Here is a 19,028-nt window from a genome sequence, read left to right on the forward strand (position 1 = left end):
AAATCATCTGCCCATTTCTCTATAAGACTGCATGCTATTGGTCGTTTATTGCAGCTCTTTTGGCTTTTGACCAATTATAATGACTGATCATAATTCAGGTTTAAGACACGTCTGTGTCTGTCAATTAGCTTTACTGTGTATGGTCGTGGCCCAAAACTGATCCATAAAAAAGAGTTTGGTTTGCTTTGGAACCGGAGCATCTTCAGATTAGTTCCATAATAAATATGTTATGATCTAGTAAAGTTAACACACCATATGAGATTAATAAATTCTTGTTTTTGTTATTTTCATCTTGACTGTGGGAGCAAAAACATACCTCATTGGTCACTGATGGATGTCGCTGCTTTTGGAGACGTCTGCTAGTAAACAATGTAATGTGCATTAAATGTGAGAAATTGATGATTCATGATACTGGTTACTTGTTGGGATTAAAGGTCCAGTGTGTAACATTGAGGAGGATCTATTGTCAGAAATGTAATATAATATTAACAGGTATGTTTTCATTAGTGTATAATCACCTGAAAATAAGAATTGTGTTTTTGTTCCCTTAGATTAAGACGTTTTCACCGTCTGCTTTGTTTCTAACCCAGAACAGACGAACCAAAAACATACAGTGGAGTATTCTTTAATTAACACTAGTGCTGTCAGTTAAACGCGTTATTAACGGAATAAATGCAAACCCATTTTAACGGCGTCAATTTTTTAATCGCGAGATTAACGTTCTTTTTGACCTAGCACACTTTGTAGTTTTTTTCACATGCTGTTGCAACAACTAGTTACATTGTGTGAGAGATTATTTGCTCCAAGTGAGAATGTTAGTGTGAAATTGAACACTACACTATATGCCAATGTTGTTTTCAATAAAAACAACATTTGCACAAAGCAAGCCGATCCACTTTTCCATGTTGATAAGAGCATTAAAATGAGAAAAAATAATGGGACTAATTGAAGCTCTGTCGGTTTGATCCATATCTGAGGCTGCTGCACATCTGTCCTCATTCAGACTGTTCAAAGAAAGACTGTGTGGGTCAGAAATTTTCAGATTGTCACTGACTATCTGATCTCACACACGCACAGTCAGCTGTCTGCTTCCTAAGAATCCCAGAGATGCTTGTCTGTCTCTCCACGGTGTTTACATTCCTCACTGTCTGAACACAGAGAATACACCATAAAAAACAAAACACACACTGCAGGAGAAAATACACCCGAAGACACAAAACTCACTCTGCTGCAGTCTGAACATTCACCCATTCACACATTAGCTGCTCCAGTTCATGATGGCAGGTTAAGCAAGGTAGCTCATACATTCTTCTCCCTAGCAGCATCCTTCAGTTGCTCCGGGAGGATCCCGAGGTGTTCCCAGACATACACTCTTTAGATCACCTCATTGACACTCTCCACACCATGACTGGCCCTCTAGAATCTGTTGATGAAAATCACAAACAGAATCTGATTGAGTCCCCCACCCACAGCAAGAGTAAACAGCTGGTCCACTGTTCAGGGACCTTTAGAGATCCAGCTTCTACTTGACAGCCTTCTTCATAGCAATGACTTGTTATTGGGGGTTCATGACTTGTATGGATAATATATGACTTGTTATGGATGATCAGTGACTTGTTGGACAATATATGACCTGCACAGAGGTCTAACAACAAAGCACAGCTCAGACCCGGATCAGGGAGGCAGCTCACGGTTCCCGCCCCCCCCCCCCCCACAGGTTTCTCCATTGTTTCCTATCAGAACTATGAAGTCCACTGGCGGAAGACCAGCATGTGCAGCACTCTGGGAGCTTGTCAATGTCTCCACACCCACCTCCCACCCTGCTGCTACCTGGGCAATTCCTGAAAACCAGAGTCCAGCTGCTTCATAGGAGTTTGTTCCCAGAGCCAGTAATATGTGCAGATTGTTTCTACAACTCCTTACCCACCAGAAAGAGGTCGATCCATATCTCTAAAACCAGCTTTCAGAGCCTGCGGTCAGCATGCCTCCCAATTGGATTGAGCCTCGGGGGTGTAGATGGAAACATCTAATCTGATCGAGGTAACTAAATTCTGAGGTTGCAACTGCACAAAGGTTCTGGAGTTGCTTTTAGCCGGACTCTTGGGACCGGTTTGATTCAGGGAACCAAACCTGGAGATGAGGACATCGTTCCCAGGGTCGGGGCAAACCTCTCTACCACAATAAGGTGGAGGCTCTCAACGTATTCTGGCAGTCTGGAGACTTAACACTGCCGCTCTACTCATTATGGTCTGTAAACATTACCATCAGAAAGTGGTGAGGTCACGCCGATGTCATGTTGATGTCATAATGACGACTTGATGTATGTCGAGTGACGAACTTTAACGGGACAATTAAGAGCTGATCAGAGCTGAGATGATGTCACAAAGTGCTGTTGTTATGACGATGACATCATAGGAATGTAATGATGGTTATGGTGTGATGTCATACCAATGTCATGGTGATGTTTGTGTTCTATCTTGGTTTCCAGGGCGACCATTCGGAGCCGTGCGCTGGTCGGGACTGCTCCACCTGTCAGTGTTTCCCAGCCAAAGGAGCGAGGGTGAGACTACGCACACACAGCGGCCAATCAGAGCCCAGCTGCTTCATGACATCATCACAGCTGCTTACACTTTCCTCTGTTAACAGACCTGTGACACCTTCACTGTCGGCTCGTAAAGCGCAGACACACAGACGTAAACACACACACACATACACACACACACACACACACACACTGTGTAATAATGAGCTGCTGGATGGAGGAGTGTCAGGGAGGAATGTGTTGGTGTTAAATTAACAGCTGTTTACCTTGAAGAGTCAGCAGATTCCACACACACACACACACACACACACACACACACTCTCTCTCTCACACACACACACACACACACACACACACAAGTGTGATGTCACAGTTTCTCCTATAAACTCTGAGCTTCTGTTTCCAGAAACATCTTTTAGATGTTTACAGATAAAATCATCTTGTGACGCACAGAAGGTTGTCATGGTAACACTGTTACTCCTCACAGTGTGGTCCAGATGTTTCTGTCCACAGTGTGGTCCAGATGTTTCTGTCCACAGTGTGGTCCAGATGTTTCTGTACACAGTCAGTGTGGTCCAGATGTTTCTGTCCACAGTTTGGTCCAGATGTTTGTACACAGTCAGTTTGGTCCAGATGTTTCTGTCCACAGTGTGGTCCAGATGTTTGTACACAGTCAGTTTGGTCCAGATGTTTCTGTCAACAGTGTGGTCCAGATGTTTCTGTCCACAGTGTGGTCCAGATGTTTCTGTACACAGTCAGTGTGGTCCAGATGTTTCTGTCCACAGTGTGGTCCAGATGTTTGTACACAGTCAGTTTGGTCCAGATGTTTCTGTCCACAGTTTGGTCCAGATGTTTGTACACAGTCAGTTTGGTCCAGATGTTTCTGTCCACAGTGTGGTCCAGATGTTTGTACACAGTCAGTTTGGTCCAGATGTTTCTGTCCACAGTGTGGTCCAGATGTTTGTACACAGTCAGTGTGGTCCAGATGTTTCTGTCCACAGTGTGGTCCAGATGTTTCTGTCCACAGTGTGGTCCAGATGTTTCTGTACACAGTCAGTGTGGTCCAGATGTTTCTGTCCACAGTGTGGTCCAGATGTTTCTGTACACAGTCAGTGTGGTCCAGATGTTTCTGTCCACAGTGTGGTCCAGATGTTTGTACACAGTCAGTTTGGTCCAGATGTTTGTACACAGTCAGTTTGTTCCAGATGTTTCTGTCCACAGTGTGGTCCAGATGTTTGTACACAGTCAGTTTGGTCCAGATGTTTCTGTCCACAGTGTGGTCCAGATGTTTCTGTCCACAGTGTGGTCCAGATGTTTGGCACCATTTAATAAACAAATGTTTCAATCAAACATCATTCTGCTGTAATCTGTGCAGACTGTCGGACAAACACTGACCTCCAATCTGTGTGTGTGTTAGTGTGTGTGTTAGTGTGTGTGTTTGTACAGCTGGGGGCGGCAGACAGGCAGAGAGGATTGTGGGAAGGCTTCTGTCTCAGTGATTTCACAGTTCAGTGGATTCAGAGAAAGAAGGACAGAGAGAGGACTAACAGAGATCACAGCTGTCACATCTCATCACACATACACTCAGTAAACACACACACACACACACACACACACACACACACACACTGAATACACACACACAGGCAGGAAAACCAGCAGGTCAATATTGATCAATATCGATTTGATCTCACCTCAGAGTTATCAATACCAGTCAGTGACAGTGTATCTGTCCATTGATTGGTCCCATTTTTATGATTTATAATTGTATATAAACATGTAATAAAAGGTTTAAAACAGACTGAAATGCAGCTGTATGCAGATAACAACTTAAAACACTTTATTAATAACCAATCAGTAACTTTGTTTGTTTGTTTGTTTGTTTTTTATTTGTTTCTTATTTACAACATGGCCAATCATACTTAATGATCTATGATGCCATTACATCACATTCCAACAGCAGAGACTCAAAGGCCCTTATATCTGTTTACATTATAGTCCAATTACAGGTGTCTGACCTCTGACCTCCTCACCTGCTCAGGTAACACAGGCTGTGGAGAAACAGGACGGCTCCATTAGCTCGTGTGTCCTGTTATTGATCGTGTTTATGATTATTTGTTAATGTATTTATTACCAATTCAGCCGCTGAATGTTTTTATTTTGTTATTAAGAATATTTTTCCTTCTTTTCCTCTCTGCTGTGTGCAGATCTATGTGGACACAGGGATGAATAAAGTTTAATTGAATTTAAAATCTAACACACCTGTAAATTCAGGTGTACTGCAACATGTGGACATGGTACAATTAATAAAACTAGTCCTTTGATAAACATCCAATATATAAACTATATTGACTTATTTAACTATTTATTTCTATATTTATCGCCTCATTCTTTATTTCACAGTTTAAATGTATATGACTTAAAAGGCCTTCCATAGATCTGACGGTTTCTGACTCACCATTATTTAACAAAGATATTGATTATCAGCTGATCAGATTATTAAACATTTAAGTGTTGTTCAGTATCGTCCACCTCTTCAGACTTTATTATGAAGCCTAAAATGTTCTATTCTTGTTTTAAAAGCCAAACTTCAATCAGTAAATCACTTTTTACATAAAATCATCAATGTATTATTGATTATCGGCAGCAGATTGTACTACTATAATACTGTGTGTGTGTGTGTGTGTGTGTGTGTGTGTGTGTGTTTCAGTCTAATTTGATGTCTGCTGATTTAAAGGAAAATTCCATCTGATTTAACATCCGACTGTCTGAGCTGCTGTTCAAACACTGTGTGTGTGTGTGTGTGTGTGTGTGTGTGTGTGTGTGTGTGTGTGTGTGTGTGTGTGTGTGTGTGTGTGTGTCTGTGTGTCTGTGTGTGTATGTTGTTGTTGTTGTTGTGGTGTCACACTGCCCCCCTGTGGTCAGATAACATCTCAGCAGTCAATGGAGGAAACAGAACGTTGTCGGTTCTGTTGGTGCAGAAGGTGAAGCTGCAGTGTTTGTGATTGGTCTATCTAAAGCGCACATGTTCATTAATTCACTGGGTCATATGGCAGAAAATATGACCACTTATTTATTAATGAATCAGTCCATATCAAATAATCTCATACATATAATCAATATTTGTGTTCCCCAGTAGTAGAACAGCAGAACAATGGCAGTGAGTTATTTGAGCTGCTAAAACAAACTAAACTTAAAACTTGTTAAAACTAGTTACTGCAAGGGTGTTCCATTATAACTGTTGAGAGAGGTTCCTCTGAGAACCTCACAGTTTGTTCCAGTTTGATGTTTTATCTTTATTTACTTTTATTTTTGGTTTCTGTTTTACCTAAATCAGTCTGAAGAACTGACGTGAGGAGGTGGCTGGTCATTGTTTCCTTTCAGCTTCTAACAGGTTCTATTAAGTTATGTTAGATTATGTCAGAGTCTGTCAAGTTATTTGAGTTTCTGTCGGGTTTGAACAGGTTCCACCAAGTTCTCTCCAGTTTTATTGAGTTCTCTTAGTGTCTATCAGATTCTGTCAGGTTCTATCAGGTCATAAGTTATTTTAGTTTCTATCAGGTTTGAACAGGTTTTATCACATTCTACCAGGTTCTAGAGTAACAGATTGAACCAGAATCAGGTTTATCAGAATCAGGTTTATTGCCATGTACGTTTTCACATATGAGGAATCCATCAGGTTCTACCAGCTTCTAGAGTATCAGAGTCCATCAGGTTTCATTAAGTTCTGTTAGTTTCTATCATATTCTACCAGGTTCTACAGTATCGGGTTCTAATTGTGTTATTTGTTCTCTGCAGGGTCCTCCAGGTCCTCTTGGGCGGCAGGGCCCTCAGGGGCCCCCAGGATTTCCAGGACCTCAGGGGCCTCCAGGAGAGAAGGGTCAGAGAGGATATGAGGGGCCGACGGGAGCTGCAGGACTGAAAGGAGACTTGGTGAATAAATACGGCTCTGTTGTCAGAACCATGGTTCTGTTGTTAACTTATTCTGGAGACAAGATGGCCGACACCAATCACAGGTCTTGGCGGTCCCCATGTGGTCTCAATGTGTAACTTCACTGTTTGTTGTTTCAGGGAAGTGTCGGCGTTCCAGGTTTTCCAGGGTTGGAAGGCATCCCGGTAAGAAGCCCCTCCCCCTCAACCTCTCAGCTGTTCTGATTGGATGTAATGAGGTCAAAAGTCAGCCTGTGAGCATGTGTTTGTGTGTTCAGGGTCACCCAGGTCCTGCTGGAGGTCCTGGTTTTCCAGGTCTGGACGGATGTAACGGAACCAAAGGAGATAGAGGAGATCCTGGACTTCCTGGAGAATACGGGCGTGATGGAGAACCGGTCCGAGTCACCAATCGATCATAATATTAATGGATACTGAGAAATGTATCTTTAACTAAGAGTCTGTTACTATGTCTGTTAATATTTATATTCTTAAAATTAGTGTTGAGTTTGTAAACTCCAGACGAGACGTTTCTGTTGATTTTGGAACAAAAACTCTTTAAACCTATTTAACACCTGTGAAAGTTGTTTAGCTGATGTAACCGATATATGAGTAATACAAAGTACACAGTGTACTGCAGAATATGTAGTGTACTATTATGTAATCACCATGGTAACAACAGTTTATTCTACAGGGTTTTCCAGGACTGAAGGGAATTAGAGGAGCTCGAGCTGTCAACATTATACAGTACCCCGGAATACCTGTAAGTACACGTGTACTATAAGGGTACCTGTTCTGTTACACCACAATTTATTGCCTAATCGTTGCAGCTCTATACACTAATACTGATCGAGGTCTTTGTGTGTGACAGGGAGACATTGGGCTGAGTGGACTTTCTGGTCTGAAGGTGAGAACAAACACAACTACAATTTTTGCATTTCCTGATGAAAATGCGTTTGACGGCTGCATCTGCTGCTGCCACCGTCCCAGTAAGAAGTGTTTGTGATTCACATCTCAGGATATTTCCCAAAATCGGTCGGAATTGAATAGTGTGTTCAAGATAACGGAAGAAGAAAAAGAGTAATAAGCAACATAAAGACTGATGAATAATTGTGTGATTGTAGTGTCAAATTATTGAACTTCACTAAAACGTATAAAATAAATAAAGTTCATATTAATAATATCATTATTGTAACTATTATATCAATCAAATAGACAGTATAGACCTCTGACCTGCATCTACAGCACTGACTTATGCCCTGTATATACAGCACTCTACTCCTAACTGTTCATGGGTTATTAGCTAAAACATAAAATACTTCATAAACAACCACATGGTGGCGCTGTTGTTCTGAAAAAAAAATCACACATCGTTCGTCTGGTGTAAGACATCTTCACTGCGGACGCATCGTTATGACGATCTGAACACGGTTTAAAACGTATAACTAGCATCCAAAGAATGTCTGTCCAAGAAAGTATGAAAGAAGAAAAAGAATAATAAGCTAAATAAAGACTGAAGATAACAACCAAAAAGAAGCAGCAACATGTTGGCAGAAGGAATAATACTTCTGTTTCAGGACCAGAGGAGGGTTGAGGGGTGTTCAGGGTCTGAGGGGTGAATTACATTTTAATTGTCTGTCTGCAGGGAGAACAGGGTCTCCCTGGTCCAATGGGAATTCCGGGTTCTGCAGGACTGGACGGGACCAATGTGAGTCACAACAAACACAGGAACACACCTGATAATCACTAATATCATTATTAATATTACTACTAATAATGTAATTTTAGTTAAGAGTTCCTCTGGAGATAATTCACAAATTATTATCACAGCACACACACGCACACAATATGTAAATGTGAACATGAACATAACATTATTATTATTATTATTTGTTTTATCGAATTTAAATGTTTTCCACCGTTTAAATTATTTTTTATATACTGTATACTATTTGATTAAAGCACTTTTTGTGTATGGAAAATATAAATGATTATTATTTTCTCATTTTATCTGTCTGTCTCTACAGGGTTTTCCTGGTCTGCCTGGTTCCAGGGGTCCACCTGTAAGTATACATATAAAGTATAATAGTATGTATGATTTTTTTATTATTTCTGCAGTTCAAGCTTCAGATTTATATGTCATCACGTTCTTAATGTCTTGTTGGCCAATGAGATTGCTTGGTTGGAAGTACTTTTATATTTCTAACTTCCCCCCGTCTGTTGTATAAATGATGATATTCAGCTTTTATTGGTCATCTTTCAAATACCAACGTTTACTTGAGAAACAACGTATTTCTTTTTAAATACTGACAGACTTAAGCTCGGAGACCTTTATATAATCCACAGTAATTACAGTGAAACACACGTAGACTGTACTAGTACACAACCATCTTTACTGATTGCTCACTATTGATTATAGATCAATATATGAAATAACTGGTGACTTTCTCACAAGCGTTGATGTGTTTTTGTGTTTCAGGGAGAAAAAGGTCGATCTCTGGCCGGACAGAAAGGAGACGAGGTACAAATAAAAAAGTTTTCAACATCCCTGTAGTTCTGTGTAGTTCTGTTTAGTACTGTGCAGCTCTGTACAGTAGTAGTATCACAGTGCTGTGTTTGGTCAACAGGGGGATCAGGGCCTCCAGGGTCCTCCAGGGCCGTTTGAGTATGTGGACCCTCCAGAAGACCTGTACATCAAAGGAGAGAAGGTAGGTGTGGCTTCAGGTTGCTACAGCCAATCACATCACAGCTTTATACTGTTCTAATACTGTTGTACTGCTGTAATTCTGGTTCAATTGGTTCTAACGTCGGGTTCTGTTGGTTCTTCAGGGTTTTGGAGGGGTTAAAGGTGTCTGTGGAGTTCAAGGACTGCCGGTAAGTTTAGATATCAGATCAAACCTGAAGGAACACAGAGTTCAGGGTTCTCCGGGGTTCTACTTCATAACCTTTGTTCTACATTTAGACACAACCTGTTGGTTCGTCATGAACTGATCAGATTATAGAACACGTATTGATTATTGAGAACACTGGATCTGTTATTGCTCTAAGGGTTTGGACGCTCTGCCAGGGATCAAAGGAGAGAAAGGGATTGTGGGATTTCCTGGACCCAGGGTGAGTAACCCTCCATCTTCACTTCATCTTGATTATTGATCAGTATTAGCAGTGTCCCACTAAAATGTTCTTAGATGTGAAATGCATTCTGGTAGCGATGGTACATTTGAGAGAGGGGGCGCCACATTGGTCGGTTCTCATCTGCATAACGTTGAGGTCGAGGTTACTTTATGAAAATCAGAAGTGTCTGGTAGCTCGCCGCCTCTTCAAACAACTAATTGTCAATCTAAAATGAAGACGGATTCAACTCTGCAGATTATTTCTCGCCTCGTTTTCAGAATTTTGGTGAAATAGTTTCTCATTATGAGAGAGAGTTTCCAAACGAGTGTTGGTCTGGACGTGTTTGTGTTGTTTACCTGAAAAATGTAGAGAAATAATCAGAAAAATGATGCAGTGAGAAAATATGCCGCGAGTTCCCCAGGTACGTGGGTGGAGACTGCAGAGAGTTAACAATAAAGAATAAAGTAAACAACAAACAACAATAAACATTATTTTAGCTTTTTAACCAACCAACAGATTTTACAGTATTTTTAACTTTTTGACTCAAAGCGTTTATGTGTTTTAGGGATTTACTGGTAACCCTGGGCCACTCGGAGAGACAGGATTCAAGGTGGGTCAACAAAACACAAACTTACATCTGATAAAATAATTAAATATAAGCACAGAAAGAGAAACATACATTGAATTAATGCAGAATGTGTGCGTTAGTTTATAAATGTACAGCTGTGTTCGAGTATATGGAGTGTGTATGAGTGTGTGTGTGTTTCTGGAAATGTTTGTTGGGAGATGAACCTCGAGTTAAAAGAAAGAAAGAAACAAACGTGAATACTAAAGAGTCGACTATTGACTGAGATGAAACCAGGATTTAATGGTGTGTGTGTCTGTGTGTGTGTGTGTGTGTGTGTGTGTGTGTGTGTGTGTGTGTGTGTGTGTGTGTGTGTTTTTCAGGGGATTCAAGGAAGTCCAGGTCTGCCAGGTCTGATTGGACGAGAAGGCCCTAAGGTCAGTTGTTTTAGCACATACAGGTAAATACAGGAACCAGGAAGAACAGCTGCAGCATGAAGGAACTCACCTGTAACACTGTCTGTTCCCAGGGCACGATGGGAGATCCTGGTCCTAAAGGTCTCCCTCAGGACGCAGACATCACACACACAGGTATGGATCAATACACTGATATTCAAATACTGTCGGATTGGTGTGATGTCACCATCCTGTATGATGTCATCAGTCTGATATGATGTCATCACTCCTGTATGATGTCATCACTCCTGTATGATGTCAGCTACCTGCCCCGTGTCTTCCAGGTGAAGTTGGAAACCCTGGGCCCTCTGGACTGAGAGGCCCCCCAGGAGACCTGGGGCTGATGGGAGTGCACGGGCCCCTAGGAGCCCCCGGCAGATCCTTACCAGGTCAGTACCCTGCAGCCAATGAGCAAGGCAGCATCACATGTAGTGATATTTTGAATGAATGTACAGCAGTGACAGAAAAAGTTTACTGTGAGTGTGAGTCACTGTAGAGAAAAAAACAAACTTTTATCAAATAAATGTTTATTGTGTTATTATTATTATTTTTGTTGTTATTATTATTATTATTATTATTATTATTATTATTATTATTATTCTCGGTTGTTCCTCTTCAGGTCCGGCGGGTGTTGTGGGACTGAGGGGAGTTCCAGGATTAAAAGGGGAAACAGGAGATCCAGGTCAGATGTTTAAAGGCAAACCCTCACCTGGAGAACCTGGAAAACCAGGACGACCTGGACCCAGAGGACTTAAAGGAGAACCGGGGGCTCCAGGTACATGAGAACATAGTCTCTTACATCTGTGCCTTCAGACACACCTGGTGATGTCATAATTACTTCCTGTTGTCGTCCCGCTGACTTCCTTTTGTTTCCTTTTCAGGTAGTTACTGTCTTCCAGGGTTCCCAGGAATGCCAGGGGAAGCAGGTGTACCAGGGCCCCCGGGTACGCCGGGCTTCGAAGGGTTGAAAGGTCAGTGTCTGGACATAGTGACTGAAATCTTGATTGACTGATTGAATTATGTCTTTATGGACCATAATAAAAAGAACAGCGGCTCCAGGATGTTTCCCTGAGGAACTTATTGACATTTATATAACTGTTTTTTAATCTGCCTGTGTTTCAGGTAGTAGTGGTGACTGTGCTTGTGGCCCCCCGATTGTCCTAAAGGGTATCCAGGGCCCTGCAGGTTCAACGGGGTCTCCGGGATTCCCAGGATCCCCGGGGGCCCCGGGGCTGAGAGGAGATCAGGGTTTAACTGGAGACACAGGAGAGCGAGGACAGCAGGTGAGTCACCGGACGACAGGGTCAGAGGTCACATCAGCAGCCAGATGAAGCACAAAGACTGTTGTTTTGTTTGATTCGTTGATTGATTTGTTTGCAGGGTCTGGGTGGATTTCCAGGTGTCAAAGGGTTCAAAGGTCAGAAAGGAGAATTCACTGTGGTGGATATTAAAGGTGAGAAGCATCGAACACCTACAAATCAATATATAAACAATTTGCGGTACAGTCATTTAATTAATTAATTTAATTTAAAATGACATTAAAAATATTTTCCCCTTGAATGTAAATGTTGAATGTTTACTGTATGTGTTTATGTACTTACACCTATCAGCCATAACACAGTGAGCACTGTCAGTAACTCTGATTATCTGGTTTTCAGGGCTCCTGTCAGTGGGGGGGTATATCAGGCAGACATTGAACATTTGGTCCTCAGAGTTGATGTGTTAGCAGTGTGAGGATCTGAGCCACTTTGGCTCAATAAATGTTATTTATTGCCCACATTTTTCTCTAAATACATTTGAATAAAAAACAGTAATTGTGTTCAGGCAGAAGTCAGGAAAACTAATTCCTTTGAATTAATAATGTCAGTGTATCAATGAGTCTGATTGGACTTTTGTCTCCAGGTGAAAAAGGAAACATTGGCCAGCAGGGCCCTGCAGGCAGACCAGGATTATCAGGGAGGAGAGGACTCAATGGGCCTCCAGGGCCCCCTGGAAACCCCGGCCCCCAGGTCAGTCGCACTCTCCAGTAACACTTTTCTAGACACACGTGCTGGCTTGGTTAGACTCGGTTTGACGAACATTATTTTCATGGCGGTTCAAGCACAAAAAAACACAGCCACCTTCCTCACTGCAGTATGTAGACTCGTTTTTATTGAAGAATAGCTACCAACACATTTAATTTCCTATAAATTATTCACAATAGGTGTGACAAGGACTTTTGTCAAATGGCGGCTGAGAAGTAGACGTGTTTAACTCCCGTTAAGAGACACACTTGTACTCTTTACACCTGATAATTCTCTTCTTAACTTTTACAAAGAACAGCTGAGTAACTGAAGGCCTCACAGAGAAATGGCACGACCTTGGAAGCTATGTGCATTGAACTAGCTGCTGGCAATGTTAAGCTAAAGGCCAAAGCTGTGGGAATTCATTAATTAATTTGGTTGACAATTAATATCTTAAACGTGCAACGGCTAGTCAAATATCTTTAAAACATCTTCACTCGGAGGCAGCCCAAGTTTGTTTGTTGTGGGTGTAATGAGCAATGCAGCCTCTAGGGGTCACTGGTGCTGTTGTTCTGACTCCCTCTCATCAATTAATCAATAAACCTTTTTAGGGTGACAGTTTCTCCAGCTTTCCTGGGGAACGAGGGTTCCCAGGACTCTCAGGGCCAAAGGGGTTACTGGGACCTTCAGGTCCCACAGGGCCAAGTGTAGTCGGAGCAGTAGGAGAGCGTGGAGCCCCTGGAAACCCAGGATCACCAGGACTCCCTGGCCCTCCAGGGCCAAAGGGGGCTAGAGGTAGACATGGAAGTCAACTTTAAATTAAGATATTTGTCACTTTTCCCAAAATTCCATGATTCTTTCCCCGACTCCTTCTTTAAACTGTCTGTAACTCTTCGCACTTCCTGTTTGATTCCGGCTCTTCCTGTAGGTGACACTCTTCCCTGCATACCCAGAAACCCTGGCGCCACCGGAGCGAAGGGAGACACTGGAAATACAGGTAAACACCATCTTTAACATCTGTCTGTCTGACTTCATGTTCACCTGTCTGCCTGACCTCCTGCCCACCTTTTGGTTCACCTGCCCATCTCTCCAGGTTTCACAGGACTCCCAGGTCCTCCAGGTTTCCGTGGCATCACTGGACCTGATGGAACTAAAGGAGACAAAGGATATTCTGGATCTCGTGGACTACCTGGACGGCAAGGTACCAGAGCACAGCCGTCACACCTGAACCACACCTGTCCTTCACACGATCCATATATGCAAAAAGCATTATTGCTACCATTATCTTTACATACAGTAGCCCTACGGTAACCCTAACCTCCTCCTGCAGGACCCCCAGGTTTTGTTGGAGATGTCGGAGAAGAAGGACCTGAAGGCTTCAGTTATGGTGGAGATCCAGGTACAGTCACCTGTTTGTCGGTCTGTGATTCAGACGGTCATCATCTGTTTACAGTGGTTACTTTAAATCTTATTTCAATAGTTTCGTCATTCCAGATGACACCAAAATGGTCAATTTTGACCCGTTTTAAGTCTTGTTTAGTCCGGTTGAATCAGACTTTGGTCGATTTTCCTGTTGCTACGATTGTTTTTGTTTTTTGATGAATCTGATCACAGCAATCGGATCAAATCAACTGCACAGAGACTAAGGAGTTCGGTCTAGACCTGCTCTATTTGAAAAGAGTCCTGAGATAACTTCTGTTATGAATTGGTGCTATACAAATAAAATTGAATTGAATTGTATTGAATTAGACTCTGTAGAAGAAGTGATCTGGGTCCGGTCACTAGGAATGGGATGATGTACGATGTTATCGGGATTAAAAATAATTTTTATCGGAATAATCTTGAATATCCTCACATAGCTTGACCTGAAAAAGATGCCCAACTTGCTAAGTCCTATGTGGATTTAGGGATTTACTTTGAATTGCCACAAGGGGGAACCACATCTTTCCACTTTTTACAAAATTCATCACCATTGCTGAAGGCTCGGCTTGCTCAATCAACTGCCAAACTAGGCAGTGCTGATCAGATATGGATCCAGATTCTGTTGTTGACTATTTCTCTCCTCAAATCTGTTTACAAACATATTTTACTGTTTATCTGGAATATCAGATCCTGTGTGACCAGGCGAGCCGCCATTGTTTCCAAACCAAGAGCAGCCAATGAGAGCAGCTCAACCCGCTGTAGGTCACCTCTGCTGGCTGTGACAAACTGTCATGTTATCGACCATAATGCCAAACTGGAGGCTTCAAAACAGTTCTCCACAAACCAACGGGTGACGTCACAATTGGTTCACAGTTGGGGTCAATAAAAATATTTGTTTCTTAACAAACTCTAAGGCAAATATTCAAATATGTTTTAGTGCTATTTTAAGAGTTTGTAAGGAGACTTTGATGATTATTGGGATTATATTGCAATTGTTTTGGCCTGAATAATCGTGGTATAACATTTTCAACGGGTACAAACAAACTTTGGAGCTTTTTGTTTTTGTGGTGGGAACTTGATGTGAGTGGAGCAGGATATCACTCATCACTCACTTGATGCACTTAAATGTCCAAAATCCAACAACAAACATATAGCTACCATTATCCAATTACTTCATGGCAATTAAATGTTTAAAACTCACTTAAACTCGAACACATGCTGGTCTCAGGAAAAGGTAAAATGATAAAAAAATTATATAAAAAAATTTCAAAAATGTAAAAAGGTAGAAGAATTTTCCTCCTCTGAGTAAAAGTGAAAAAAGTCACCTTGTTCTTTTGGAATAATCATGACTTGGAATACAAGCAGTATTTAGTTGGTTGCAATCTGTAACTTCACCACTAGGTGGCACTGAATCCTGCAGTCCTTTAACTGTGATCAGCTCACAGATGGATGGAAGCCTGTAGCCTCTTTATCAGCTGGGTTTACAGTGTGTCTATATGTGTGTCTACCAGGCTCTCCGGGGCTCCCGGGCTCTTCTGGACTGAGGGGCCCAGCAGGAGACTCGGAAGTCGGGCCCTCAGGACCCATTGGCTTCCCAGGGCCAGTGGGCCCTCAGGGACCTAAAGGAGTCCCTGGCCCCCCTGGAACTGACGGACTACAAGGTGAATGACTCAATATATTGATCCATCCATTTTAGTGAATGTTATAAATATATTTAATGTAATAAGCTTAAAAAACTGTAAAATTCAGAATTTGAATTAAAAGATACTTTCCAACAACAATAAGATGATGATTCAAACTAAAAAAGGAGGAGAAGTGAATTCAGGATGTGTTGATCTGTGCTGAAGCAGTGAAATCATTCTTTCATTTATTCATAATTATTTTCTGTGTTTGTGAAGGAGTCTCAGGGCTGTCTGGGGACCCAGGAACGAAGGGCCAGAGAGGACAGGATGGGGCCCCAGGTGTACCTGGTCCCACTGGGCCAACACCTGACTTCTGTGATTCAGGAAAACCTGGTCCCAGGGGCCTGTATGGCCCTCTGGGACCCATTGGACCCCCAGGTACATTGTTTTTATATCACTTTACTTTTAATTTAACTTTTTTCTTTACTCCATGTTACTTTTCCTTTTTTTTTTTACTTTAAGTAATGTGATGTCATTTCTTCATTCTGTTCAGGTTTTATGGGGGAGAAAGGTGAGATTGGAGAGGAGGGTTCTCCAGGCTTTGGCCCTCAAGGCCCTCAAGGTAAACCGGGCTCTCCAGGTTTCCCAGGGTACCCGGGGCCACAGGGTCCCTCTGGCCTCAATGGAGACTCAGGGCTGCCAGGGCCAATCGGTCAGAAAGGTGAGCTCCTCCCACCAGCACATCTGTGTTTAAATGATTCCTGACAACAGAGGTTCACAGAAATACTCATGGTGTGTCTCAGGTCTGATGGGGCCCCAGGGTCTGTACGGAAGGCCAGGGATCCCCGGACAGACTGGGGCCCCTGGAGCCTCTGGGACGAGGGGCGAGAGAGGGTTGAGCGGACAAGATGGAACACCAGGATGTGAAGGCCCGAAAGGAGTGAAAGGTAAACACTGAGCGGCACTACAGTACTGCTGTAGAACCACCATAGTACTACTTTATGTAGCACTACTACAGTAATACTCCAGGATGTGAGAAAGGTAAACACTGAGTGATACTACTGCAGTACTGTGATAAACTGCCAGTGTAAATACAATGAAGGAGTCTGAGTGTCATAGAGTCTGAATAAAAACTATATCAGTAACATCAGTTCTCTCTCCCATCTGTGTCCCCTGCAGGCTGTAAAGGGCACCCGGGGCCTCCAGGAGATACCACGTGCATCCCCATCAAAGGACAAAGAGGACCACCAGGACCCGTTGGCCTCAATGGCTTTCCTGGACCACGAGGTCAGAGCTGTTGATCTCTGACCATATTTGAAGTCTTGACTTCGTTCCCTTTCCATGGTATCAAAAGCATCATGTGTGAGAGAACTAGACCACTAGAAGGGCCCATGTGGTACCCAGTTGAACCAGGGTTGGAATGTTATTCATGGAGATAAAGGTGTGCAGTTATTGATTTACCAGTGACTCCAGCACTTTTTCTTAACAAGACAGTTTGGAAATAATTGGTTAATACTTGTTTACCTGGCAACAATATTATGTACGATGCCAAAATTCTGAAAACTTGACAGTACTTAGACTAGGGCTGTAGAGTGGATCATTCACTAATCACTATGGTTGACGGTTCGATCTCCGGCTTCTATTGCTGCATGTCAAAGTCCTTGAGCAAGATACTAAACACCAAATTGCTTCCGATGCTGTGCATCACTGTAGGAATGTTGCATGTATTGAAAAAGCACTTTGAGTGGTCAGAAGACTAGAAAGGAACTATAGGATGCAACTCTTCTTGACCTGATGGGGCAACACATATGCCTACAAGAAGTCAAAGTCTGTTTGAGTCTAGTTTAGACGTTTGTACTCCTGCACAGTTTAAGCTCCCACAAAGCTACGCTAGGTACAGTTCTTTGATTGGTAAGATACAAAATTTGAGTAGGAGGGAGATGGTGACACCTTTTGTCAGAATGCAAGGCTGTGGCTATTTCCCGAACCACATGAAAAGCTTGATTTTGTCAGTCTGATCATCCAGTGAACCTTTCAACATGAAACACTGTCCCTACAGGAAATAAAGGTGTACGAGGAGATTCTGGTAAGCCGGGTTATCCAGGCATCAATGGACCCCCTGGCCTACCAGGTCTCCCAGGACCGCCCGGGACCTGCAACAAACCAGGACCTCCAGGACCACCTGGATTTCCAGGATCCCGTGGATTCATCGGCTTCCCCGGAGAGACCGGAGATCCAGTAAGATAGAAGTTGATTTTATAATCAGAGATTACTCATTCAGATATCAAAGAGTGTGAGAACAGAAACTTAACCTGAAAGTCCAACAGGACGCAGAGTCGCTCGTCACACCTGTACAGGTGTACTGTTCAGTCACTCCAGCTGCCTGTGACAGGGATTTGTATGGGATAGCATGTGATTAGAAGAGAATGCTAGTTTGGTGAGAGAGAGATCTATATGTGGGACACAAGACGGTAGTTCAGAAAAAGCTGTTACACAACAAAAGGGACACAAAATTATGAGTAGTTACCAGCTAGTGAACAATTAGTTAATGAATAACTAATTACATTTTATCGAGTAGCTAATGTTTAGTTAATGATTATTTAATTTAGAAACACGTGAAGAACGAATCAGAAACAACCTGATAATTGATCATCTTTAATAAGTACTTCCCAAATAATTCCTAACAGAGTACTGTTAGTAATTAGTAACTAGTAACAGAGTACTAGTAGTAATCGATAATGATGAGTTACTAAAGAACAGACAAATTACTCAATAAAAGATTATGTAATGATTAGTTTATGATTATCTGTCAGTCAATCATGTTGATCATATTGACCACTTTCTTAATGACTTGTTCCTCATTAACCAGCCAATGAATGGCATACCAATAATTCACATATATAAAGCAGAGGAACTTCCACTGTATTTAAGTACTGTTGTGATTTTGGAAACATGTCATCAGTTCAAAATCAGGTTTTGACCCTCAACAACCCTAACCTCTCAACCCAATCCTAAGAAAAATCCTGTCATGTGAAGCTGGTAAAACTACGTTGAGTATGTTTGAGCTGTTAAAGAGGTCTCAAAAAGAGTCTCCAAAACCACAAACATACCCCCTTTCCACCAACGCAAACCTAGAGCCAGTTCTGAGTTGCTTCCTACTAAAAAACGCTTTCCTTTGCCATTAGCTAGAGTCACGTCAATACATCACAATAAACGTCTCCAGTGTTAGCTATTGTTACAAACGTTACACTAGCTGGCTAGCTAGCTAGCTAGCTGTTTGTCAACTAACATTTCCCAAGCAAGCGCATCTATTTTATATTATTGTTTATTTGTATTGTATGTAACATAAACAAATGCCACACACCACAACATTTATAGCCT

At 42.1% G+C, this 19,028-nt stretch overlaps 1 protein-coding gene across 1 annotated transcript in view; it reads left to right on the top strand.

Annotated features, from left to right (window-relative positions):
• The window catches only part of col4a4 (collagen, type IV, alpha 4), a 37,985-nt gene that overhangs the window by 10,064 nt on the left and 8,893 nt on the right, over positions 1 to 19,028 (top strand). The window contains exons 4-34 of the mRNA XM_051399586.1: positions 2,489 to 2,560; positions 6,341 to 6,475; positions 6,614 to 6,658; positions 6,751 to 6,867; positions 7,164 to 7,232; positions 7,341 to 7,376; positions 8,115 to 8,177; positions 8,497 to 8,532; positions 8,949 to 8,990; positions 9,097 to 9,177; positions 9,299 to 9,343; positions 9,518 to 9,580; positions 10,146 to 10,190; positions 10,529 to 10,582; positions 10,675 to 10,735; positions 10,885 to 10,989; positions 11,220 to 11,375; positions 11,482 to 11,571; positions 11,723 to 11,883; positions 11,981 to 12,053; positions 12,503 to 12,609; positions 13,215 to 13,398; positions 13,532 to 13,600; positions 13,697 to 13,804; positions 13,934 to 14,002; positions 15,537 to 15,686; positions 15,924 to 16,085; positions 16,201 to 16,368; positions 16,451 to 16,594; positions 16,827 to 16,934; positions 17,707 to 17,885. Coding sequence (XP_051255546.1) covers positions 2,489 to 2,560; positions 6,341 to 6,475; positions 6,614 to 6,658; positions 6,751 to 6,867; positions 7,164 to 7,232; positions 7,341 to 7,376; positions 8,115 to 8,177; positions 8,497 to 8,532; positions 8,949 to 8,990; positions 9,097 to 9,177; positions 9,299 to 9,343; positions 9,518 to 9,580; positions 10,146 to 10,190; positions 10,529 to 10,582; positions 10,675 to 10,735; positions 10,885 to 10,989; positions 11,220 to 11,375; positions 11,482 to 11,571; positions 11,723 to 11,883; positions 11,981 to 12,053; positions 12,503 to 12,609; positions 13,215 to 13,398; positions 13,532 to 13,600; positions 13,697 to 13,804; positions 13,934 to 14,002; positions 15,537 to 15,686; positions 15,924 to 16,085; positions 16,201 to 16,368; positions 16,451 to 16,594; positions 16,827 to 16,934; positions 17,707 to 17,885 — 2,997 coding nt within the window. The remainder of the gene's footprint in view (positions 1 to 2,488; positions 2,561 to 6,340; positions 6,476 to 6,613; positions 6,659 to 6,750; positions 6,868 to 7,163; positions 7,233 to 7,340; positions 7,377 to 8,114; positions 8,178 to 8,496; positions 8,533 to 8,948; positions 8,991 to 9,096; positions 9,178 to 9,298; positions 9,344 to 9,517; positions 9,581 to 10,145; positions 10,191 to 10,528; positions 10,583 to 10,674; positions 10,736 to 10,884; positions 10,990 to 11,219; positions 11,376 to 11,481; positions 11,572 to 11,722; positions 11,884 to 11,980; positions 12,054 to 12,502; positions 12,610 to 13,214; positions 13,399 to 13,531; positions 13,601 to 13,696; positions 13,805 to 13,933; positions 14,003 to 15,536; positions 15,687 to 15,923; positions 16,086 to 16,200; positions 16,369 to 16,450; positions 16,595 to 16,826; positions 16,935 to 17,706; positions 17,886 to 19,028) is intronic.

This window comes from Dicentrarchus labrax, unplaced genomic scaffold, assembly GCF_905237075.1.
Source record: "Dicentrarchus labrax unplaced genomic scaffold, dlabrax2021, whole genome shotgun sequence".
Classification (NCBI taxonomy): Eukaryota; Metazoa; Chordata; class Actinopteri; family Moronidae; genus Dicentrarchus; species Dicentrarchus labrax.